Consider the following 27,963-nt stretch of genomic DNA (forward strand, 5'->3'; position numbering starts at 1 on the left):
ATCAAAATTCATCGAATTTTTCTAACTTTTATTTGTTTTCCTCAACTTATCTTACAACATTTTTTCAAAATTAAATTCTATACAACTTTCGTTTAAAAGTTTTATGTGTTTATTACCCATTTAACAAAGTTATTGCACGTCAAACATAAAAAACCGAGTTTTTTCCCCATTTATTGGTTTTTCACCCCAGATTTATCAAAATTTACTAGATACAGTTTTGGGATCTATTTTATTTGATTTTTCATTTCATTACGACCTCGTTTCACCTGGGTAGCTGAAATCCGAGCGAAATCTTTACTAGCGTAACTCGCAAACAAAGCATTTTAGGACATATATTTATTTTTCACGAGTAGAATAGGTAATGAAAAATCCCGGGAGAACTTCGTAATATATTTTATATGAAAAAACTGTATATCTTTTCTCAATATAATTGTTACATTAATAAAATAAAAATATATATATATATAAAGCCGGATTTTACTCTGAATCTTGCAAAGCTACAAAAAACCTGAACGCTATAACTATCAGTAAAATAAAAGTTTTTAAGTTTGTATCCATTTTATCGTAAAAATACGAGGATTAAGGAATAAGAATAATCCGGTAATAGAGATTTCCTGTTGGAAATCTCCGTTTACCGGTTATCATTTTTATTTCTAGTAAAATGGACAGTTACTTAAAAGCTTAAATTCCCATTATCTTTTAACTCTTCTAAAATTCATTTAGAATTGTAAAAAATTATTTAAAATCTTTCCTAAGACTTACATTTTCTTATCGATTTATTTTTTTAATATATTGAAAATTCAACCAGTTTACGTAACCAGGGAGTTCAAAAGGTGAAGTCATTTTGATTATTTAATTTCTTGATTGAACCTATTTATTACTAAATATTGCTTATATTGTATAAAGGATTAAAGTGTTAGATATAAGAATTAAATATTACGCGACATAAAGTGTGATTGTCATCAGTTGTTCATTAAAGCCGAATTACATAAATTATTTTAGTTTAGTTTAAAAACATTCTTAACGTGTTTTAATCATGATACTGAAGATATTAGGTACATTTATACTGCTGTAGATGAGATAGGAAAAATATGTTATAAAAATATATTATTAATACGTGTGACGTAAAAGCGATTCTTTTAAGCAAATATTCTAAGTGTCCGTTGCATTATAGACCCGGTCTGGTTATTAAATTTAATTTTCAACGAAGATTATCATGACTTCCGAATCATTTATTTTCTATAATTTTTAAAAATGGATAATCTGGATTATTAATTTTGACTTTTTTTTTAGCCTATTTTACATAAGCCTGTTTTGCTAAGAACGTTCTCTGACGGTTCTGAAACTTGAAATATTGTCTCATGATTAGGAGTTTTTCCACCAGTAAAACAATTTATTATTTCTTATAGGCTTTAAAGTAAAGCGGTTCTTCGAAGAATTAATTTCTTTGAAATTAATAATTATCTGTACGCAGCTCGTTCCTGTAATTTATATGAAGAATGCTTAATTGTTGAGAAAAATATACTTCCATTTTGATAGGTTTGACAACATGATGTGCACCAAGAGCACGTGTGACTCGTTATATTAAAAAAGGCAACAGGGAACAAGTTAACTGTTAATTTTCTTTAGTAGACCTGCAAGGGCTCTTCTTGCTTCTATTTTGAAAATAACAATGTCCCTTTCGTGAGTCTGTTGTCAATTTCAGACCGTTAGAGCTTGGTTGTGACACTTAACAGTATTTATCGGAAAATCGATGTGATTACGTTTTTATATGACCGTTTTAAAGTAAAAATAATAATATTTTTAATATAATGAAATTGAATTTGTAAGATTTAATACATTATTAGTAACGAATTTATTTATTCTACTGCAAAAATGTTTATATCGTGTGTGTGCCTGTGTATTTATTTTTTAGTATATTTTAAAAAAGATAATAAAAATTTGTTCCTCAGATGTTGTTCGTTTGTTGGTAAACGTGGAAATGGACCACAAGCGATATCCATCGGCAAGAATTGTGATAAATTTGGTATCGTAGTGCACGAGTTGGGGCATGTGGTCGGATTTTGGCATGAACATACTAGACCCGATCGTGACAATCATGTTCAAATTGTACGTGATAATATCATGCTGGGTGAGTAATTTTTTTCTTTTACTTTAAATGCTATCAAAATTAATAAAATTAATCAACGAATTTAATATTCGTTTCTGTAATTTTTGTTCTTCATTTTTCAGTCGTAACCTACATTTAACAAAATGGCAAAACATATTTTAAAAAATCCTCTTTTTTCTCTAAACTATTTTTATTCTTACGTTATATATTTTTTTAAATTTGCTAATAAAACATTAAAAAAAAAATCAGACACTTTCTTTATTTTCATAGAAGAGATAAATAATATTGAAAGCAAAAATCCCGCAGCGAGAAAACGACTGTATGGAAATGTTAAAATAAAATTTACGCACTTTCTCAAGCAGGGTGAAGCAGAGAAAATTTTTACAATTTCTTTAACTGTAAGTAATATTTTTATTTACGTTTTATATAATTTTTATTTATTAATAATACCTTGGGTCGTTAAATTTTTCATTTAATATTTATATTATTTATGAATTCTTAAATAAAAGAGGAAATATTAATTAATTTTATATGCTATTTATATATCCATTTTAAATTAAAATTTATTGTTCATGACCAGAATTTACACAATTTTATAAAAAAGTGGTTCAGTTTTAGACGATACAATATATATTTGTAAACAATGTACGCGTAGTTAAAATTATAATTACGAATTTTTAGTCCATTACATTACAAACGTTAACAAATCTTGTCAAAGTAAAGAATCTACAAAAAGATTTTCGGGGATTTAAAGCTATTTAATAATTCTTAACTCTGACTTACAATAACGAATCACAAATAAAATGAAAGAGTAACTTTTAAAGTTTTTCCCTACAAGTGTTTATGTGAGCAAATTTCGTCACACGCTACACAACCAACCGTTAGGAGAATTTGTTTCGCTTTAACTAACATGTTTAGAGCAACGGAAACGTCAGCTGCTTCAATCCTGTGCCTCAAATCGGGTAGATCAGTAGGTAACAGAGTTACATACAAAAGATCCTTTATAAAACTTCAAAAAAAAAAAAACTTTTTCACTAAGATAAAATTTTGACTCGTTACTAAACAGAATACGATTAAGAAAGTTATTCGTCATCTTCATGCTTCAGCTTTTCAATTAGAAGTAGGCACGAGTACTGTTGTCGATAGGCTTCAAAACCTGTAACAATTCTAAACGGTATGAACCGGTAATGTAAGCGATTACTTAACTATTCCAGATTGTCATCACCGGCATTACTAGTTCACCGCCAGTTTTCCTAACAGATTTTTTTTTAGACTACGCAGGAAAGAACTGATACGATCAACATATTCTTCACACACCCTCGGTCATCCCGTAGTTCTCCCTTTACAAAGGACATGCGGTCGTTTACAACCGATTATACCATCGATGAATGTTAGTGTCATTCGGGGGGATAAAAAGTGATGCTGACAAGCGGAAAGATAGGGAATCAATCTACGGTCATGCTTGCAACTAAAACTGTTTGTTTAGCTCTTCAATTCTGACTTAAATCAATCCTGTACACCTAATCCAAAAGATACAGTTACAAATTAAATTTCCAATTTTTTTTATACCCGGTATGTAGCAGGTACCTGCTACATACCGGTTTAAAACCGGTATTTTAAACAGATATTTATATTTGCTTTCTTCTTCTTTTCCTTAAACCTTTATAATAATTTTTGTAGAAGCAATAATAAATAACGTAGATTATTTTAATCCATTATTGTGTATTTAAAATTTTTATTTTCTGTGCTACTGTTTTGTTATTTAGTGAAATTTTCTTTTCTTTTTTGGAGTCGTTGATGTTACTCTTTATTCATCTCTATTCTAAGCTACTCTTGACATATAATCTCATTAGATTACATTCTAACATTACTACACTACTACATTAGATTAGATTCTACATCCTAAATTATCTGTTACATGTAATCTAATCTTTGTCTTCCTGCATAGTTTATATCTTCTAAACATCTCTGTATAACAAAATTAATTAAATTATGATATTTTAATAAATGGACCACCAATTTTATTCCTATTTAAGCTTATGATTTTAGTTTCTTCCTTTCCTAATCGTTTTAAGACATCTTAATCTTACAATTTTATCGATTGATCTGATTTTCTAAATCCCCCTTTAATATCACGTTTCAAATGCCTCTGTTTTTTCCCTTCTGTTTTTCCTATTACACAAATTTCACTGAAATAAAGTACTACGCCTTGTACAGTTATTTTCAAGAATATTTTTTCTAATTCTTAGATCATATTAGTTAATAACAGATCTTCTTTTGCATAAAAGCTCTCCTTGGTTGTACCAAAAGGCGCTTTTCATGCGTGTCCTTTACAATTTTATTACCTAAATATGCCTCTTCGGGTAAGTTCTGTTCCCTTTTTTGAATATCTTATTCCTAATCATCGTCATTCCAGTCACAATTAAATACCTTTATTTTAGTCTTATTTATTTTCAAAATATTAATAAAGCTATCTCATTTAGTATTTCTTCGAACCGTTTGTGGTTTCTGGCAAAAAAGGAAAGTCAATCAGCGAATCTTAACAACCTTATTTCTCCTTGGCGCACTCAAATCTTTAGTTCAGTTCCTCTACGGGTTCTATGTACAAGTTGAAAAACAATAGAGAACATCTTCTTGTCTCACTCTTTTCAGAATAAAATATGTATAAATTACAAATGTTTTTTTAGCTCGTAATTTTTATGTAAAATAAAAAAATTCTTTTATAGGTGTGTTATCTAATATTATGCTTTTTTTTAATACAGGTCAAGAGTATAATTTTAATAAATTGACTGAGGAAGAGGTTAATTCACTGGGATTGCCTTATGATTACGATTCAATTATGCATTACGCTAGGAATACGTTTTCTAAAGTAAGTCTTTATTAATCTTTAGATTTTATATTATATGTATAATTTTGTGTGTGCATAATTTTACCTTTTGTAAAGAGAGTATTGTTTTATTTTATTTGCAGGAAATATTAATAAGTTCTTATTTAATTCATCAAATAATCTAGCAATCGATTCTGATATGTAAACTTTTTATAATTACTTCTTTGATTAAATTAGTTTTTTATTTTTATGTTATACTAACAAAATACGTTATTACAAACGTTTATTACAAATGTTTTGAGAATTATTACTTTAATCTTCAGAGAACACTTTACTACAAAGTATTAGAAATCATTATTTACAGAGATTAAAACGTCGTTTGACTATTGACAAACAAATGTTTTTTTACGCTCCCAAGGTTTGAAAATAAAACAATTCAGAGAATATAAGAACACTCTGACCGGTGTTAAAATCCATGAATTCCGGAAGAAAGGCCGAAAGATCTTACTGCTCACTCAGCTAAGAATAAGACCACTAAAAGTAAAAACCACAGTGGCGGTTAATTTCAACAGTTAAATTTAAACAGGCCATTTTAATAAAAAGATACAGAACAAGTAACTATATTTTATCCATTTCTTTACCAAGAGTCACATAGTTATGAAGTTTAGTAAACAACCAATACCGTTTACTCTTGTCGAAAACTCTTTTTTTTTTAGTTTAATATAATCGTGGTTCTGTAGCTATACCCATCCAAATAGATTTCACTTTCTAACGTATTTAGAAAAAAAAATACATACCCTTTTTATTCTGTAATCTGTACCTCTTTCAAATTAGGGTTTGTAAATAGAAAATTGAAGTTAGTTCAACACTTACAAAATCAAAAGGTTCCCCGTAGTTATACAACTTTAATACATTTTTCCTGTTTTATAATCATTAATCAGTATGGAGTAGTTTACATAGAGACTGTAGAGATTGTACATAGGAATGTTGTGGTACTACAAAAACAAACAAAAAATATTATTCAATAATAATTTACATTAATAATTATTATAATAATTTCAATAATAATTTTGTTTTTTATTAAACACTCTTTGTTACTGATTAATTGTTAAAATAATTGTATTTTATACTTAGAAGTCAAATAATTTCTTTTGAGGATTTCGTGTTACATATTACGGATAAACAGAAATCTTTGATCAGATTTGAATAATTGTAGCTAGATGAAAAAATTCAATTAGATTTGTTTAGAAAAAAAATTTACTTGTTATTTATCTTCCATCATACTATGAGTTGCATACTAGGAAAAAATATTAGAATAACTGAGCATAATATTACTAGTTATTCATTTGCAAAGGAGAAATAAAAGAAAGTGATTTAAATATCGTATTAGTACTTCGGATAAATGTTTGAAATTTTAATAGTTCTCTGAATATCAGTCGTACAGGTTTTTTAAAATTTGTATTGCCTTAATAACGAACAATATAACATTTTTATATTCTTATTCTTCACTAGTAATAAATATGAATTGTACACATTCACAAATAATTTATGAATTTCTGTTAAAATAAATAATTTTTAGATACCTCTAAAACCCCGTTTTACTTTCTTTCTCCCTCCATCTGTAGATGCTGACCACTTTTAATAAGCAACATTTTCTCTTAACTTTATTGTAAAACTAAGCAAACAGAAACAACAATGATCTTTAATGGTTATTTTATTTATTTATTTTTTTGCTATCGTTAGTCTTTAAAAGTAATTATAAAACAAGAGATGAATATTAAAAATTAAAAAAAAAAACACGACTGCCGAAACAAAATTCTGAAAATCATTGCTCTTTTGTTCTGGTTTGGTTCCATCGTGATTTTGAATTAATTAGCAAATATCGTGATTAAATTTTGAAAATTGGTTGAGAAGACATAACAGCATTTCCGAATAACCGTGATCTGTTAGATCGACAGTGTACCTGATGCATGCAGAAATTAGCCTTTAAGCTACTAACAAATACCCCGTTTGAATTTTGAAAATCAGACGATTGTTTGCAGATATTATATCTACACCTTCCAAAGCAGCTCTCCAGGGGCCTTCCGTTTTTTACCAGTTGATGGTGATGATTGCTGTAGCTTCGCATGAGGTGCTCGCACCACCCCACCACTCTAGTCTCATACGCAGTTCCCACAGGAAGCCCATTATTATTCATCTAAATCCGTTCGGCCGTTGAGCTGCTACGGTGGAACAAACATATATAACATACGAGGTGTGATCAAAAAATACGGTGAATAATTTTTTATTAAAAAAAGTAATAAGGTTACATAGATTTCGATTTAATCTCCTTCAAAGTACTGTCCTTAGCTAGCAATGCACTTATCCCAACGTTGACTCCATGACTGGAGGCATTTCTGGAGGCAATTTAATCACGATATTTGCTAATTAATTCAAAATCACGATGGAACCAAACCAGAACAAAAGAGCAATGATTTTCAGAATTTTGTTTCGGCAGTCGTGTTTTTTTTTTTTAATTTTTAATATTCATCTCTTGTTTTATAATTACTTTTAAAGACTAACGATAGCAAAAAAAAAAATAAAATAACCATTAAGTCAGCAATGGTGTCAAAACGTTTTCCTTTAAGCAAAGTTTTAATTTTTGGGAAGAGCCAAAAGTCGCATGGTGCTAAATCCGGTGAGTATGGCGGATGTGGACAGACAGGAACACTTTTTTCGGCCAAAAACTCGCGAATGAGATGCGAGCTGTGACACGGCGCGTTGTCGTGGTGAAGAAGGAAGCCAGCCATTGGTCCATTTTTCTGATCGCTTTCTTTGTACATCTTTTCGCTTTGAACGGATCCATACGAGATGTTAAGGTCTTCCGTTAGCTCTCGAATAGTCATTCGCCTGTTTGAACGAACCATTGTTTCCACTTTTTGCACATTTTCAACTGTTTTTGAGGTTACTGGACGTCCCGCACGCTGCTTGTCTTCAACAGACTCATTTCCGTTTTTAAATCAGTCATACCACTTGTACACAGTCTTCAAAGTTACCACATTATCGCCGTACACCGATTCTAACAATTCGTGAGCTTCTTTGGCACTCTTTTGCAACTTAAAACAAAACTTAATGTTCATGCGTTGTTCAAAATCCATGTTGCGCGACAGACACGATAAACACAACCTCACAATAGCGGCTCTGGCAGCTGACTGGCAAGCTCGAACGTGTTACAACTTGTCCCTGCCTGTCTCAGTTGATCACGCTATTGGACAAATTACAGCATATGGATGTAGCGTCGGCAGTTGCCGCTATAAAAATTCATTCACCGTATTTTTTGATCACACCTATATATCCTAATAAAGAACATGCTTACATGATCGAACATACTGCCCGTCAAAAAATGATAAGATTTTTTTTTTAATGTTTATAAACAATAAGTAACAACAGTAATTTAAGAAATTATGTAATTATTTTATAAATTTTACTACCGTAATTCATTATTTAATATCGTAGCAGATCTTGAACATAACTATTTTCGATACTGATAAATCGATATTGAAAATACTATCAATTATCCATTTATTCGTATATATGATTTTTTTGGCGGCAGAGTGTTTCTAAAATGGTGGGCTGGCTATACTTTTTCGGATTACACTTATAAAACTAAAAAAAATCCTTAGAAAAAAATGACAATTTCTCCTTCATTTTTCGCCTGTACACCATTTTGTTATTTTTACATAAATATTTATATCTCAAGTTCGGATGCATGAATCACATGAATATTTAGTAAGTGTCCTGGTAGTAAAGTTTTAAAATTAGCAAAAAATTAGGACTTAAATACCATCGCAAATTACAATATGGCGGCCATGTTTATTTTTCAATCTCATAAATATTAGTTTTATCAAAATTTATGTTATTTTATAAAATATTAAGCCTTTTATTTTGAAGAAAATAACACTTTATTTTTAAAATCGGTTAAAAAATATTCGATTAATGGGAGAAAATTGAGGTAGACACATTCAATCTAAAGGAACATCTTCTAGATGTTCCTGTTGGAACAAGTAAGTTTTTGGTGCAAGTAATTCGTTTGTACCATCGTGGATGGAGTTTACCAATTTCCATAAGGATCATAAGCGAATTAAGAGTACGCTATTGGAAAACCTTGAAGCTACCTTCGGTTGGAGTTCTTTGTCTTATGCTGCAATTCTTTCTTTGGTAACATTGTCCTTGTCTCCATTCGTGATTCATTTTTTTCTACTGTAGATTCTGTGAGTTTGGGTAGGTTCTGTGACTCCTTTTCGTTCAAACGAAGGTGAAGCCGATGCATTTTTAGTATGATTTGGTTTGGCATGAAATGAAATTTCAAGACTCTTTATTTTTAAAAGAACTGCATACCATTCAGCTGCACCAACGATTTAGGAGTTTTTTATTAGAATTTTCTAATCGATTTAAATGAGATAATTTTTTTCTTATTTATATTTTACCGAAAACAACACGAAAGATTAGATATTTTTGAGGCTACGTAATTGATTCTAACTATCTTATTTAAAATTGGCTTTAACATATATATATATATATATATATATGTGTGTGTGTGTTTGTGTGTGTGTGTGTGTGTGTGTTTATGGCGTTTTAATCTTGTAGAATAACCTAGACGTTTGCGTACTGATATATTATTTTGCGAAATCATGACTAACAAAATTAATTTATGAAATTTCATGTTTGCAGCTGATGTACACATTTTGTGTTTAATGTTTTCCAATAAATTGATGTAAATAAATGTGATGTCATTAATGAGATTGTTTATGCAGCAAAGTAAAGGATAAAATCGACAATCTACATTACAGCTATGAGAATCACTACCAATGTTTCAGTGTTTTAATGTATTCATATTCAGCCCGAAACGGCAGGATATAGCCTGTCACAGTGCTCTCGTTCTCTCTTTCAATAGTGTCTTTCTCTCGTTTTTCCTTTCTAATTCATAAAACTTCCATTCTCTCTCATCACCCGTTTCTATTGAATTCATATTTTTAAAATACCGATACTCTGTGTTTTTTTCACTATCAAATGAATCATACTTCTGAATTTCAACTCGTAATTACTACAGGTATAGGATTATTATTTATTAGTTTCTTATTTCTAATTGGTTTTTCATACATAAATCACTTCAAAATTAATAATTTTGTAAAATTATTGATTATTCAATATGCAGAGTAAAATTATAATCACTGAATTATTAAATTTAAAATTAATTTTGGTTTGTATAATCAATAATTATAAATTTCATACATGGATTGTACGCATTTTAATTTTCCTGTTTTGATTTCTCTAAAAATATCCTTTTAAATATATTGTTTAACAAAAATAATGAAAAAGCGCTACATTAAATTTAGAATTATTATATTCATTTTTTTTAATATATTTGTTTATTTTGAAATAAAGACGTATTATAAATCTATAATAGCCTTATTTTTAACGAACAAATTTAATCTCTGTAACAGGGTTTTTTTTCTGATCAAAAACATCATAATGCCAAAGTTCAACTTGTTAAAACTGATAAAGTAAGCAAAAATACTTATCATAAAAATAAGAGTCCCAATATTTTTAATCTAATTGTCTATATATATTTTTTTTCGTGAAATACTCGTGTAGCTGATGGTTTTTCTTATTACTGATGGTGTTTTTGTTTTTGTACAAGTCAGTGATTTTCAAATTTAGAATTACTAAAATTTACTGAGAAAAAGAGCAATTCGTTTAATTACTCGAGTGGAAAATATTAAAATTGTTCATTCTTTTTATATTAATTTATAATTCAAATCTCCCTTCATTTTACGTATAAAAATATTTCGTTACTCCAACTGAAAAATACTCTGGAGTAACAAACTTTGCAATTTCTAAATTTAAACTTCTAGAAAAAAATATTAATTAGAAAATTGATCGTTTTATATGATGTATTGCATTGGTTTAGAATTAATTTTACACTCACTGTACAACAGTATTTATGTGTTTTCTTCTTTTAATTATTCCTATTAAATGTGTAACAGGGCATACATTATATCACAGCAATATAATATTACAATAGTTCTATAATTTATATATATACATAAAACAACATATTGTGAGTGATTCAAAATCAATCCCCAGCAAAAACTACCAAAGATAAGTTGATGAAAATTTGTATACACTTTCTTCTTACGGTGTTAGAGGACAATAAGAAAGGATGTTTTTGAAATTCCGAGTATAAAGGGTTAAATTGAGGTATAATACAATTTACTATTGTTTTTTAATTTCTCGGTAACAGATGACGATATCAGCTTGATTTTTGGTGTATGTAATTTTCATGTGAATATATAAAAAAACAGTTACTAGATCTTTTGAAATGTCGAGTTTAAAGGGTTAAAATCGGTTAAGATATCAACTTGATTATTGGTGTATGTAATCTTCATGTGAATACAAGTATATAAAAAACTAGTTTCTAGGTTTTTTAAAACTCTAACTTGAAAAGAATAAAGAAAGGAAAAACATTTCGAACGATGATTGCAAATTATCCCTACTTCCGACTATTCTAAACTTGATCTGAACTTGAAAATTGTCTTCAGATAAATATCTAAAAAAAATGTTTTTGGTTTTTCGAATTTAATATTTTAAGGGGTAAAAAACAGATTGTTTTTTTTTTTTTACTTTTTTGCGGTTTTATGCTACCACTATTGAATCGATAGTTAAGAGATTTGGTATCATTGTGATAGTAAATTATGTTTATAATTCTGATAATGTATTTTGCGAGCGAAACCGCGACGGGAAGTATAAAAACCAATTAGTTTTAAGAGTTTCTTTCAAATTTAAAAAGGCCAAACTTTAGTTTGGTCCTGTAATGACCAAACTGTTGTTCTGATGAAATTACAATACACGACAGTTTTTATAAACTGAATAGGCTTTAATTTTTATTTATCATTATTATTCTCATAAGCTTATGTTTAATGAACTTAAGGGTGCAGAGGGCAAATCCCCTTAGCTAGATGGGAACGGCGATGTTGCAGCACTGATCGGTTAAACATTCCCTGACCGTGAAGGGAAATGGGAGGTCGGCTAAGGCGATTTTAATTACCTCTATGAGACCGAAAATAGTGCTAAAAAAAATCATTGCTCGGTTAATTCTGATGAAAATGGAAGCCCTTAAAACAGTATTTCACCAAAATAACTTTTGGTTTTATAACGTGAACTGAAATAATATTACAAAAGTTTTTAAAAACTTGCTTTATACTTTTCCTCATACTTTAATCAAATTATTATCATATATTGGATGAGTTTAATTAGTAGCTTAATTTGGGCCGGCCTCTGTGGCGCGAATGGTAGCGTCTCGGCCTTTCACCCGGAGGTCCTGAGTTCGAATCCCGGTCAGGCACGGCATTTTTCCCGGTCAGGCACATCATATATTGAAATGTCTAATATATGTATAAAATATCAGGCAAATTTTCAGTCAGTCATTTACTACAGAAAGTAACGAAAAAGTGAAGTTTCTGTAATTTTTTTTACACCCGTACCCTTAATTTACTCCTGCACAGGGGATGTTTGTAAAAGTAATGGTGGAATATTGTATTGTCACCCGACCTTAGTAACTGTGTAAAATTTCATCTATCGGCAATATCAGGAAGTATGTTAAATTAAGGATGCAAAATTTTGCATCAGATAGACATGAAAAAAAAAACATTGTGAGTTAAAGAAAAGCAAGTAAAAAAAACCTGTATGTATAAAATAAATAGAATAAATATTTATTCTTTAAAATATCTGTGGTAGTTATATAAAAATAAGTGTAATAAATATACTATTTTTTTTGTTTTTCTTCTTTTCTGTTTTATAAAATAATTTTATAAAATCCAGTTTAAACTGCTTCTGTCAGACGGAGACGGTTTCGGTTTTTAAACTCCTAAAAATCTTTTCAATAAATGACTACTTTTTATTTCGTTTTATTTTTTCACTAAATTTTCTCTAAAATTTTAGTGATTAGAAAAATGGCAAGATCTTCGTTTAAAACATCATTAGAATATTTATACAAAATTTTTCAAATTGCATTCTAATGTGAACTCTGCTTGAATACTTCTTCACCCAGCAAACAAAATTATAACTCTTTTAAATGGTGAATCCTGTTCGTGTAGGGGAAAAAAGATTACTTATATTCTTAATACGTTAAGCTTAGATGTAAATAGATATTACATTAAAAACAGAGATAAAATTATTTAAATTACGAATAGTGCAAATTTATTACTAAATTTTATCATTCTGTACTTCTTAAAGTTTATTTGATAATAGATATTTGATTTTATTTTTGTTTTAGTGTAAGTAATAAGTTATAGAAATACATAAACGAAATGGTAGCCAATCGGCCTTAACCTGTTGATTGGCTATCGTTATTGGTCTGGGAATCGACTACAATCGTTCGTGCAGTCTCTTAAGTCCAGAAACTTTATTTATTACGTTATCATGTAGCTTTTATTGTAATTGGGATGGTTGAAGAGTTGTTTTTTGGTTAAAATTAAATTTTTTTTGTAATAAAAATTTGAAAAAAATTAGCGAGTGAGGAAAATTATATCTCCAATGCCTTTTTTTGGTGGTTCGGTTAAGATTGGGCTACGGAAATATCATTTCTTTTGTTTTATTTTTCTTTTCTCCCAATATTCTTTCATTCTTTCCACGTTTATGGTCTTTCTCGATTCCGACCATTTTAATTTGGTGTTAATCATTTCCTTCAATATAACTTCTTTTTTTTTTGACTGAATAAATTTCTATCTTTTATTTCGTGTTCTTGGATACCGTAGTTATGTCTTTATTTCTTTTTGGTGCCCATGGTTGCTCTTTTAGTCTCTGTACACATATGTGTCCATTCTGTACACATGGCCTATGAATATCAGTCTTCTTCTTCTTCTTCTTCTTATAGTTTTTTCGATATCCTCTGTTTCTTCAATTTTTTCATAAAGTTCTTGGTTAGATTTCGGTCTGTATCCTTCTGATGTTTTCTTGGGACCTAGGATTTTTCTCAGTGTTCTCTCTATTTTCTTTAACGGATCCAGATCGGTAAGGTGAAATGCTTTGCTAATGAATAATATCACTGTTCTCACCGCTGTGGCATAATGTTTAATTTGGCTGTTTTTGATAGGTTATTTTTATAATAGATAAAACTTTTATAATAAATTACAAAAATGTTTTATTAATATTTTTATAAATACAGATGTATGTAATGTAAAGACAAACAGAGATATTTACTTTACTAATACTTTCATAAATTACTAGCGAAGATTTTTATAACTGATTTGGACAGGAAACGTAATATATTCAATTTGTTTCTTCTTTCTTCTACTGCCTCTCTATCCGTGCTGCTGTATTTTATTGTTTCCCTTAGATATTTGAAACTAGACATCACTTTAAGATTTCCGTATTCTAATTTTATTTTTGGGACAGTTTTTGATAGTGGACATTATTTTTGAATTTTCAAAGGATATCTGTAGGCCTGTTCTCATCTGTTTTTGATTCTCCACCTGTTGAATCGCTTCTTCCTATATTTATGTTAGCGAAGCCAGATCATCCGTAAACTCCATAGATCTGATTGGGGTTCCGCTATTGTTTGCTCTTATTCGTATTCTTTTTTTGTTCTTTTCACAGAAGGTTCTTTGTATTTAGTCCAGGATGGGGTTCAAAAACAGGGGAGATAGTCCGTCTCCTTGTCTTAATCCAGTTAAAATGATTTATTAAATAAGGAATTTAAATTTAAAAAAAAAAATTACGTGTCTTTTATTTTTTATTTACATAATTTATTATACAAATTGATCTTTCGTTGCGAGAATAATACAAAAATTCAGTCAATTCTTTTTACTTCCTTGTACGAAGTAAAGGAAGAAATTTCGGTTTTAAGATTTGAACGGAAGTATCCATTTTGACCATCCCTGAATCCATTTTGACTAGTTTCGGCGTGGCGTCTATAAGTACGTATGTATCTCGCATAACTAAAAAACGATTAGCTGTAGTATACTGAAATTTTGGATATAAGACTGTTGTAATATCTAGTTGTACACCTCCCTTTTTGATTGCAATTGACTGAAACAAAAGTGTCCAAAAAAAGCACAAAATCCAAAAAAAATTGGATTTTGGACTTTTTCTTAACTGCAATTTTAAGCCCTCAATGAGAGCTTTTCAGCGATATATTGTAAGTGGTACCTATTTTCGTTGGTTTCAGAGTTACAGCCAAATGAAATATTTGGATCTTAGAAGGGGACGGCCCATCGGTTCGAATCAGACATCTCCTTTTTTTTTTGAATTTCTTTTTTAACATTTTTTTAATTTAAATATATTGATTTATTAAAATTATTAACCCGTGATAGTAAAAAAAATTACAGTAATTAATAATTAAATAATAACAATAATGAACAAAAATCAGAAGTTAATAGTAAAATAAAATTTTGTGTACTTTTAAAAATGTGCATATGTAATTTAATAGGTATTATTACATGTGTGTATATGTAATAGATTTGGTAAAATATCTGATTATTTATATTAATTGAAAATTATAATTTAGAATCGTATTATTTTCGGATTTTCTAGTTTAATTTCTGTTTAATTTTATCTGCATTAAAGTTAACTTCAGAATGACTTGAAAATAGACCCTTACAAAACAACATATACTTTAGACATACATGCTCGATCTTCAATAAACTGCAAAAAAATCTTATCTTTTAGTTCATTACTCCTCTGATAATTGTTGGACAATATTCCCTAAGTCGGAGTTGATCATCATTTCATTTATTTGTTTTTTGTTGCAAATTATTTAATCGCTCATTGATTTGATATAATTCTTCTGATCTTAATTTGTGTACACGTTCTGTAGTTTTCAAATTTTCTCTCTCTTTATATTCATCATCCTCTCTTAATCTTTTTATTCTTTCCTTGGTCTTAACGTTTTCTTCTCCTTTATATTTATCATCTCTTAATCTTTTCATTCTTTCTTTGGTTTTAACATTTCCTTCCTCTTTATATCTATCTTCTTCTCTTACTGTTAAAGGGACATTTACTCTATCGTAATATTGCATGTAAGATTGTTGAATTAATAATTGTATAAATATACGATGTTAATAAAAATTAATATTTCACCAATTGTGTAACTGTCCACTTTATTAAAGAATTTGAGGATCGTATCTCACTTTCAAACGAAATAAGTTTAAATGAATTGTAGCAAAACATTTGCATGTGTAATTTAATAAGCGTAGAGGGAAGACATGTAAATCACGTGTCGTCCACATCAAATTTTTTTAAGTTAAATAAAATTATTGAATTTTTTATTTGAATTTATATTTCATCATGTTTCTTCTTTTAGGAAGGTTTTTCATTATGTAAATATTATCCAATTATCTTATGCATTTACCGTAAAATAATCTTTTGAAGATTATTTTATCAAATCGATAACTGACTACTTTTTTCTTTACCATATACTTTGTTTATACATAATTTTGGTGCAAAACAGAATATTAATATACATTTATTTTACGATTAATTATTATCTCTAATTTCATTTCCAGTATTATGGTATGGCAGAATATTTATATAGAAATTTTATCATTTAACTAAAAACGAAAAACAAAAACAATTGCAAATAATTTTTTCCAATTATAAGTATAATAATGACCTGTAATTGTATGTAAATAATGACCTGAAGACTAATGAAACATGTAATTAATTGTAATTTGTCAGTAAATCCATATTAGGAAAGATTTATGTACTCTTTTTAAGTAAATTAATTTAAAATGAAGTCGGTAGATTTCTTTTGAAGTGTAATTGATTGATTTTAGTTCAAAGTTCATATTAATTTTATTTAATTTTTTTCTGTTAAATTTTCGCTGTTACTAAATTTTAAAACTAATATTTACTTCTATAAAAGCATATCTAAATTAGTCATTAAGATTATAGTAAACGTGTTTAAAATTTTATTTATTATATTCATATTTATAATCACCAACGAACTTTCAATTATACTCGTGCTTTTCTTAGCAATATATTCGTCAGTACCTTTGTCTTTTATCTAGTAAAAGGAAAGGAAAGTGTCCAATTTTTCCATGAGTTCTTATTTTTAATTTTTTCCATAGAAAACTTAAAAGTGAGAGATAAAAAAATAAAAAAATCAGTAAAAAATACTGGTTTGTGTTTGGATAATTTTTAAGAAGTGGTTACTTATTTCTCAAAATAACGAACCGTACCGTAAAAAAACTAAAAGTTAAGAAAATGAATTGTTTTTATCCCTTTACGTCAGATGAAGGATAATATTTTAAAATTGTTTATACATTTGTTTACAAATCCTTAACTTCAGAATGCTTTCATCGATTGTCATGAAATACAATAGGTATCAGAAGATTTCTCTTGGTTGCTTGGGTTGTGCTAAACATTTATAACAATTTAAATTAAATAAAGTAGCCGAGGATCACTATCACTGTATACTGTATACCCTATTTTTTCCGACATGAAAAAATTTTATTTTAAATTCCTCAAAGTACAAGTAATTTATAAAAGTGCTTCAAAACGAATTTCCAAAATACTTGTATATATTATAAGATTTCATAACAGTATTTTGTATGAAAAATAGTTATAAGTGTGGAAACGATACGTATAATAAATATGTATAAGACTTTTTCGCGAAAATATTTTCAGTCTTCAAGATTAATATATTAGTCTTCATTTCCTATGAGTGCTAATATGTAAATACTAAAATTATAATTTACTTTTTTTGAAGCTCTTAAGCATTTACGGGAATCATACAATTTTATTCTTTTCCCTCTTTTATAATAAAATAATTAATTTTTTCTTGATAATTTTTTTTTTTTGAGTAATATATTTTTACAATTGGTCACCAAAAAGACTGCGACCATAAGTAAATTTTTTGACTAAGAGTGACGTGTTAGGAGACCATCCAAAGATAACACCTGAAATACAATATTAATAATACGCACCTCTCATGACACAAACGAAGCAATCGGTTAACAAAAACAAAGATAATAGATAACATAAGATAATAGCAGGTAATAATAAAGTCACGAAAGATTACATTCATCCAAGTTAAGTCACAAATATTAAAGTCAGATAAAACAGTAGATTCATAAAAAATCTGTTAAAATTTTGTAACATAAAAAATGTTTGTTTGTATTGAGTAAAAGAAGTAACAAAAAAGTAAATAAAAATACTGTTAGACCATTTTTACTTCTTTGTACATGTACAAGGAAGTATTGTAATAGCGAAAATTTCGGTTTTGAGATTTCAACGGAAATATCCATTATGACCATCCCTGAATCGATTTTGACTAGTTCGGCATGACTTCTGTACGTTCGTACGTATGAATGTATGTCGCATAACTGAAAAAAAATTAGCCGTAGGATGTTGAAATTTTGGATTTTTTTAACGTCTAGTTGTGCAATTCCCCTTTTGATTGGACAAAACTGTCCAACTAGCTCAAAATCCAAAAAATTGGATTTTGGACTTTTTCATAACTGCAGTAATAAGTCCACATTGAGAGCTTATCAACGATATATCATAAGTGGTACTTATTATCGTTGGTTCCAGAATTATAGACAAATAAAATTTTTATTAATGAAATATTTGGATCTTACAAGGGGAAGGCATACCGGTTCGAAACAGACTTCATTTTTTTATTTTCTTTCTTTTATTTAAATATATTGATTTATTAATAATTATTGACGTCTGATTGTAAAAAAAGTTTTACAATAAAAAAAAAAATATGAAAAAATCAGAAGTTATTAGTGAAATAAAATTTTACGTACTTTAAAAATGTGTATTTGTAATTTATAGGTATAGTAGGAAGTCATGCGGTGTTACATCAGATTTTTTTATTTGGCATGCAGTTTTAGAGATCTTCATGATGGATGTGTTGTTTTATCTAATCTTACTGTCAAACATTTTAGAATAATAATAATGCAACTAAAAAACAAACTTATTTTAATACATATCTATTTTTATGTTAGAGCATAAATAAATATTTAGTAATGTGATGGTCAACCCGGATTGGAATTCAGTCTATTTTTTATTATTTAAATATCAGTTGAATGTCGTGACAGTAACGATGAAACTGCATCGCACAATAATTATTATCTTATTATTTTATTTCAGTCTGAATTAAGACTGCCTACTACTCGCTCAGTAATCAGCAACATTAATATTAATTTTATCAATCCTGGGTCAACGAATTTGTCATTATGCATTTTAAGATAAATTTTGAATTTTCGTTCAATACAATTGTTATTTAATTTGCTAATTATAATATGGAATAGTGAATTTTATTCTATTCGTAAGAAATATCTAATTAATTTCATGTTTTTAATTTTAGATTTAAAGAAATGTGCAGGTTTCACAAGTAATGTAAAGGGTTTTGATAATTTTTTTGTTGAATTCCTTTCTCATTCGCGGATTTTGATGATCCAGTTGACTTAATTATTTTCTTTTATTGTATTTAGTTCTCATCAAAGACTAGAAACCTAAATTTTCGTGGATAGTGGCAATAGACTGCTTATAAATTATTATTTGAATTTTATTTATTATTTTTAGGTTTTAATATTTAATTCCTTTATTTTAACAAAATGGATAGGTTTTGTTCTTAATTTAACGGCTCTATCACACCCGAGTAATTTGTGCTCGTATCATCTGATGACGACACGGATCACTATCTGATGGTAGATTCACCGGTGTTGTTGTCATCCCTTTTGCTATCGTGAAAATTTCGATTTGCATAATGGCAACGCTATCTGATACAAAAATTCTCTTCTATTTTTAAGGCGTTTTCGAACCACGTTAGTTCAAAAAAATTTTCTCAGCCATTTCTTTAATTAAATTTTGCGACATTTTCTTCCGTCAATTGACTTTTTATTTTCACTCAAATGATCTCAACCGGATTGAGTTCAGGTTGGTGCCGAGGTTATAATAATACATATGACCGTAATCTTCCAATATTTTATCTAAGTCGTACTGTTCGTAATGAGGCTTACTTAATCGTACTAATTTTAACTTTAAACATTTTAGTATATATGCTGAGTATGAAATATTTCTGCTTGGTAGCCGTTCTAATAGTCGTTCTTTTGTGTAATTTTTAATCACCTTTTTAATTTTATATTATGATAGTGTTGTCAATTACCAGCAGAATGAGATAAAAGTTTGGTATTTCCTTTGTTTCCAACCATTTTTTTGTTTTGCAGCATCAATGTTCTTCTTGGTTTTAGTCCAATATAAAAATCAAAAATCATTTGAATTTCTTCTATTGCCGGCGTGCACCAATATTAGCGGCGGTCTTTTGATGCAGGTTTTTTTAGCTATCAATAAAATCATCGGTCCACCCATAACGTTTTATATTCATTCAGTGAAGATATGACTCGTCAAAAAATTGATCTTCCTTTTTTTCTGTAAATTTTCATTTGTTTGAAATAATTACTCGTTTTAAATGTATTTTGTGTTTTTTGTACCAAGAGTTTCCGTTTTTTTTAATCTTCTTCCATTTAAAATCCATACAGCTGAGAATTTTTCGTAAAGTATCATGCTTATAATTTATCTATTGATCCCTTTCTTTTTCTGTTTAGCCTCCGAAACCACCGTAAGGTATTACTTCAGGGAATGAATGAGGATATGTATGAATGTAAATGAAGTGTAAGTCTCTGGTCGACCGTTTCTGAGATGTGTGATTAATTGAAACCCAACCACCAAAGAACACCGGTATCCACGATCTAGTATTCAAATCCGTTTAAAATTAACTGGCTTTACTAGGATTTGAACCTTAGAACTCTGGACTTCGAAATCATCTGATTTGCGATGACGAGTTAACCAATAGATCAGTCCGTTGAGCTATCTATTGATTTTGGTGTTATGTTTTTGGAACTGCTAATAATTTTTTAGTATCAGCAGTCTTTTATGCAGTATATGAAATTGAATAGAATATTTCTTAATGTACACATTTGAAAGTTATCAGTGTTAACTTTCTTCTTCATTCTTCTACGAAATTTTCCGGGCATATTAAAATTTTCATTTTCTCCCAGATTATTTGATTCTATATAAAGATATTATTTAATTCTGTACATGCACCATATGGACAGACGTGCGGCAAAGATAAGCTACGCAAGCTTAAATTTCTGAGTATAATATTTCTGGATTTTATTCAGTTATTTTGTTGTATGGATCTGAGTATTTAGATTTTTTAAACATTTAAAAATATTACTTAGCTGTAGTCTTAAATTAAGATTTTATTTGCCTAACCGAGAACTTCTGGGCCAAAACATTTTGCATTCCTACGACTTATATTAATTGTAGATCCTATATGTATTATGTATTAATTATTTGTAGATCCTATTAATTTTTTTTAGATTCCCTCTGCACGACCTAAATATTCCATTTTCCTTATCTTAACAGTTTTAATTTCATTTGGTTTTTTCCAATTTTCTTAACCTTTATACTCCTTACTGTGATCAATGTAAGATATCACCTTAGATCTACTATATATATATATATATATATATATTCTGGCTTATTTTTAACTTTTTACCTACAGTCTGAAAACATTTAAAGAAATATAGTAATTTTATTCTGTTTATGCTGAATTTCATTCTGTTTTATGCAGTTTATGCCAGATCCACTATAAGGAAAATTCAAATCCGATTATCTTTTTCGAATGGCACTGGATAATTGTGTTACTGATTTATGCACTCACGGATTATATGACTGAAACTTCTTTAAAGCAATCTTTATTTTACTTAAACATTTTTTCTGTAAGATAAGATGCTTTTATGTTTTATTTCGGGGATTAAATTATTTTTCTTACACACTAAATGATATTGGTTATGGAGAGATGCTTTTAGTGACAACAATTCCTTGCTCGTGGAATTTTTTATTCTGTTAGAGAACTGTCACAAACACATTGATCGAACCTTCTTACGTATATAGTTATCATACATAAAAAAAACCCAAAGCGACTTTTAACAAATTCTATAGCTTACTTGCTTACGATTTCTAACATCGTTTACTTCATATTTATAAGGAGGTTAATTTTCTTTTATGTAGGTATTTATAAAATTATTCAATAGTTTTCGTTAGATAGAGCTAACATAATAATTCTAAGAGATTTTATTTAAAATAATTTTCTTTAATAAAATATTGGAAACTATGCAAGATAACTTATGCATCTGTATTTAAGCTGGAAAGTTATGGAGCTTGTTCACATAAATGTAGTTGTGGTACGCCTTAAGGTTACCAAGTAAGGGTAAAATATTTAATTTTATAAACTAAAATTAAATAAAAAATAGACACCTTGGTCAGATGTAACCAAGTAACTGATGGTGGTTTCTCGGTTTGTTCAACTGGTGGGGGTGGGCCTAGATTTTTCAAACTTCTGAACGGTGAAACAAGTGTTTTATCTCAACACTATTCAGGTACGTAACTGACATAAAAAGATTTTTCAAACTTTTCCTGGTCTTTAACAGAATTTAATTTTGTTCGTCTATCTATCTATAAGCACTTAGTTTGGTACCTCATAAGTGACCATAAGCAAATTTGAGTTGTAATAATCAAGTGAGAAAAGCTCTCCGACGAAACCCCTTTCCTCTTATTAAAGCAAACAAAGGTTCAACAACTCATATAAAAGAAAAGAAAAGCACTCCTACAGCTGATCCAAGTAAAGTTCAATACTTAACATAGCACTAGAGATAAATCACAGGAAGAAAAAATAAAAATAAAGTCATCAATACTAACATATGAAAACAATACTTCAGATAAAACAAATATTCATCGGTATATAGAAATAATTAAATTCGTAGACTATCGAAGTTTCGTTCACTATACAGTGACAAACTCATCCTGTGTTCCCACACATAGGTTCCTTTTCCAGGTTACTCCATTGGTTACAGCTCCCAGGTCCAGCTCATGGAAACGTTTCAGTCACCTGATGTCATCGCTCTTGTCCAATAGATTTATTACCAGATAATTTATATGTTTGTCTAACCTCTGCTTGTACCGCGAGCCACTTTTGGATATCTTTATAGTCATGAATTTCTCTCCCTGTAACAAACCATGGCGCCTCTTTCATGGTCCTCACCAATTTATTTTGGAATCTTTAAACTCTATCAATATTTCTGTTACTAGTCATATCCTATAGCTGGATTCCATACGTCCAGGTAACTTTGTAGATCAATAAGATAACGATAACTGTGAGTTTCTACCCAGCAACCAGTTTCGTTCCCTATACTTGATGTTTAGCTGTTTCCTACATCCTACTACCTGGCCCTTCCACGCCAGTCAACGATCCAAGTATAAGCCAAGATAACGTAGGCGATCCGTGTGAGAGAAGTAGACCACTCAGGTGGGCCTGTGAACAATCACCCCTTCTCATTGTAAATGCAATATGACGATTTGTTCCGATTCATTCTCTTTTTCTATTTCGTCAGTCACTCGGCGATTTCATCTAGCGACAGTGACGTAATTCGGAGCAGGAAGATCTGAAATGAAAATCGAATAAACTGACCCCAGAAAAGTGTTCTGAGGAACTCCCGACTTCGTATCGAAGAACCCAGATATTTCCTGATTGAAATTAACCTGAAAAAAACGCCCATATATATAAATCCGCAGGACTAAGTACGAGTAGAATGGCTGAGAGAAGCTCTGTTTTAGCTTTTACAGCAGACCAGGCAGCCACACCTTATCAAATGCCTGGTGAATATCCAAAAATGCTTCTGAACAGTACTTCTCCTCCAAGCACCTGGTTATAGTGATAACAGTTTTATGGTTTGTTTAATGGTATAGTGCCCTTTCCTAAAGCCAAATTGTTGATCTGGTATAATCTCCTTTTGCTCTAAGATCGACCACAGCCTCTGGAGAAACAGCTTTTCAAACAACTGATAGCATCAGTAGAAGACTTATAGTTATGTATAAAGTAACATCATGAGAAGGTTTACCTGGCTTCAAGACCATTACTATGGGAGACTTTCCACTCAGATGGGAGACACATTGGTCAAAGAATCATATTGAAAATTTCTGTTATGTTTCATATGGCCTTTTACCGATACATTATTAACATCTTATGAGTGATCAGATCAAAGCCTGGAGTCATTTTTATTGTCCTCTCTTTCTTGATTACTTCTAGCAGCTCCGATGTTGAAAAAGGCTTAATTGGTAGACATTGAGAAATCGGGTTGTCTAGAAATTGAAATATTTTATCATCATCAGCACCCTGTAGGTCCAGCGGTGAAAAGACCATGCTCAGATGAGAAGCAAGTAGGTCAGCCTTTTCGGAATCACTCTTAGCCCATTCGAAGCTTTCAGGCGAGGCTTGTAGGAGGAGCCCACCGGAAAAGCTTGGAGGCTTTCTATAAAGAGTACCTTCCACTATTCAAGGGAGAAAGATTCTCAAGGTACTCGTTGAATGTTTCATAGCATTTAATAATGATGATATTTCATAAAAACCTATAGATATTACACATCAAACCATCTACAATTTTCATTCGGTAATTTTATTTAATAATCTAAACGTTAGTATAAAATAATAATAATTTTACTAATACTAATTAATGACAGAATCGTTGCTTTTGTATTTAGTTCGACAAGTTGAACCATAATAACTCTCCTCAAATTAATGGTGATCTTTTTGTATTTTTATTTGTTCTCATTTCATTACTAAAATTTTCCATTAAAAAATTATTAATTTTTATAAATATCGATGGTATTTGATTATAAAACCCACAACACATTTTTTTTTTAATATGCCCTGTTTTTCTGGGGCCGGAGGAGACAAAAAACGCTTTCGCGTTATCATCCCTCCGAGTCAGAAAGTAACAAAAAGATCCTTCTCGAACGTTAAAATATTAATAAAATAATTTGGATGTAAACTAATATAGTAAGAAGGTTAAAGCTAAAATAATAAAAGAAACGTAACCATTAGGTTAAATATGTAACATGAATAACATAAATTGTATGGTTGATTATCATTAAATCTTTTATTATTATCTAGTATACTGATTCTTCTTGGGAGTAACAATACTCGGTTTAGTACATTCTTATCATTTCCTAGGATGCACCAAATATCCCTCGGTAATTTAAATTTACGACGCAAGGCCGCATAATATATGCAGTCTACAAGGATGTAGTGCACAGTCAAGCGGCACTCGTATTGTACGCATGGTTTTCTGCCAACATCAAATATCCGTGAATAGCTCTGGTATGTTCCAATCTCAATCGGCACAGGACCACTTCCTCTCGGCGAATTTTCTGCATGAAGACTGTATTACATGATAACACTGTATTTTTGATGTGTCGCAGTTTATTATCCGCTGTAGCAATCCAGTCACATTACCAATTCTTCGAAGTGTATGTTTAATCTAATTAATAAAATCGGTAGTTGTAACTCTTATGGTGGAAGGCGGTTGGCTACATGCATCTTTAGCAGCGGAATCGCATGTTCGTTACCCAGGACTCCGACATGAATATACCTTGTTAATTGTTTAATAACGCATATCATAATTCCCAGCAAACGGACTTTTTATATCTATTATTTCCCAGCTATAGGTCCATTTACAAAAAAAAAAAAAAAAAAAAAAATGCTATAATATTTTGGTAATTTATTACATAAAGGAGATGCCCACAACAAACATCAACAGCCTCATGGAAATTTTTGGGTCATCGATAAACTAATATTTTTTTATTTCTGTAATTATAATAATGAAAAAAAAAAAAAAACGCTACGTGTGATTTAATATTCTAATAACTTCCATGTGTTTAAATCTATATATATAATGTGATTAAATATTTTGCTCCAGTACGGGCGATGTTCAATAACATTAATAACAAAATAGTTAGCAGACAAATTATCTTACAACTAGTAGTAATTTTGTAGTCTATTGTTACATAGTCGTTGCAGTCAGTACTTTCTCTTCTCCGTTTTATCATTGTTATTTAAAAATTCTCAATATCATTTTATCCTCTTTAAATTATTATTAAGAATTATTTTATTTTATATTAATTAAATTAATATAAAAAGTTTCTCATACATTTTATTAAGACTAACACACAACCGTTTTATTTTTGTCTTTTTTATTTTTAAAACAGTCATTCCGATTGAGCTATTAGTTGGAAAATGGCCGATAACTTGATAATCGTTGGCCCATAAAAGCTCAGATTGGGTGATGGCAGTTAGAAAACATTAGTTACTAAACAGTGATATAACATTTCTTTGCACTAGTTTAAATTTAATAAAGATTTAATAAAGACCGTTTTAAAATAATTTAATTTTTTTTTTCTTAATTTTATTCCAGTTTTTCTAAATAAGATTCTGGAATGAAGTAAAGTGCTAATGTGAAAAAAAAGAGTGATTATTTAAAATTAGTGTACCCTCGATTATTCATTATTATTGTGAAATGAAGTTATTACTTTCAGAATAATCTGCAAAAAATAACGTGGATAGTAAGATAAAATTTGCTGGTTACTATACCTTAAGTAATTTTCTTTTTCCATTATTATAAATAAAAATCATCCAGATGAAACTGCATTATTATTAATTAAAGTATGCGGGGAGGGCTCCATTATGATTTTCTGTTTAACATAAGTTTATGTTTATTATTACAGGTTTCAGAATCCGTCAAGGATCGATATGCTACTTTTATCAGCCCTTAATTAGTCATTAATCATCATATTTTTTCACACTTTGAAAAAAATTTACAATAATTAAGGACGTATAATAATAGAAAATAGAATATTTCAAAATTTTTGACTCACTGAAACAAGACAAACACACACAGAACAAATTTTCGTTCAATATCACGTCCTTTGTTTTAATAAAGGATAGGATTTGTGGTTTTCCAATTACTGTATCTTGCATTATTTTGGTCGCATTATATGGTCAAAATTTGTGGTTCTGTGTTAGCAGTAGTCCGGTATCATTATTTTCATAACGTGCTTATCGCAGTATTTATGAAACACATTAAGAGTAGGAATTTAAAATTTATATTAGGCGATAACGAGGAGGAAGCAGTGTGTCTGTGGTCCCATATGTGCTACAAACCCCGAACGAAGCCTTTTTGTAATAAATTATATTCATTTTTTCTCTATATACAACTTTCGACATCGTACTGTTAATCTGTTACTTTCGACATCGTACTGTTAAGTAATAAATTTTTTTTATTAATATTAAAATTTATAATTTATTCATTTTTAAATATATTTATCCGTTTTTTTTATTTGTCCATTATCCCGTTTAACTTTTTATAATCATGGATTAATATTTGTTGAACTTGGAAGTTTTATTTATAACTAAACCTTTGAAGGATTTTTCTGATTCAAAAAATATTGTTAAGTGTAGTTATTGTTAATTGTTCTGTAATTTATAATTTACGTTAAGGTTATATTCTTAGAGAGTATCCCGTACTGAAAACCGTTTGAGAGGAAATAGTAATTTTAGTATAAAAATACTATAATTTTATTTATAGTCGCATCAACAATTAAAGTCATTAGCAACTAATCAGTGTAATATAATTGTACCGATAAATTTGTAGTCTTGAACAAACTCAGGTCGACTACTCCTGAGACGTATGGTTAATTGAAACCCAACCACCAAAGAACACCGGTATCCACGATTTAGTATTCAAATGTGAATAAACTATCTTTATTAGGATTTGAACCTGAGAACTTCGACTTCGGAATCAGCTGATTTATGACTATAAGTTTACAAAAACCGGTTTATACAAAAAAAAACTCACTGGTGGGTTTTTTAGTATAAAAAATTCTTATTTATTTATAATAGAAAATAATGTTTTAATAATTAGTTAATCAAAGTTGGAAGCACGTAGGAAATTTTTAATAATAGAATTGGCACTTTCTCCTCAACCATCATCAAACACTTTTAATCTTTGTTCTAAAGTCGTTTAGTACTCTGTTTATTTGACTTAATATCACTTCCTTGATGTTTAGAAGATATGTTTAATCAGTTAAAATGATTTTATCTATTTATTAAAAAACAACAAAAAAAAAATAACAAAACGAA

The 27,963-nt window shown here is 29.3% G+C and overlaps 1 protein-coding gene across 1 annotated transcript in view; it reads left to right on the plus strand.

The window, feature by feature from the left end:
• The window catches only part of tok (tolloid-like protein 1 tolkin), a 200,120-nt gene that overhangs the window by 100,108 nt on the left and 72,049 nt on the right, over positions 1-27,963 (plus strand). The window contains exons 4-5 of the mRNA XM_075360396.1: positions 1,953-2,131; positions 4,873-4,979. Coding sequence (XP_075216511.1) covers positions 1,953-2,131; positions 4,873-4,979 — 286 coding nt within the window. The remainder of the gene's footprint in view (positions 1-1,952; positions 2,132-4,872; positions 4,980-27,963) is intronic.

The sequence above is a fragment of the Lycorma delicatula genome, chromosome 3 (assembly GCF_047948215.1).
Source record: "Lycorma delicatula isolate Av1 chromosome 3, ASM4794821v1, whole genome shotgun sequence".
Lineage (NCBI taxonomy): Eukaryota > Metazoa > Arthropoda > Insecta > Hemiptera > Fulgoridae > Lycorma > Lycorma delicatula.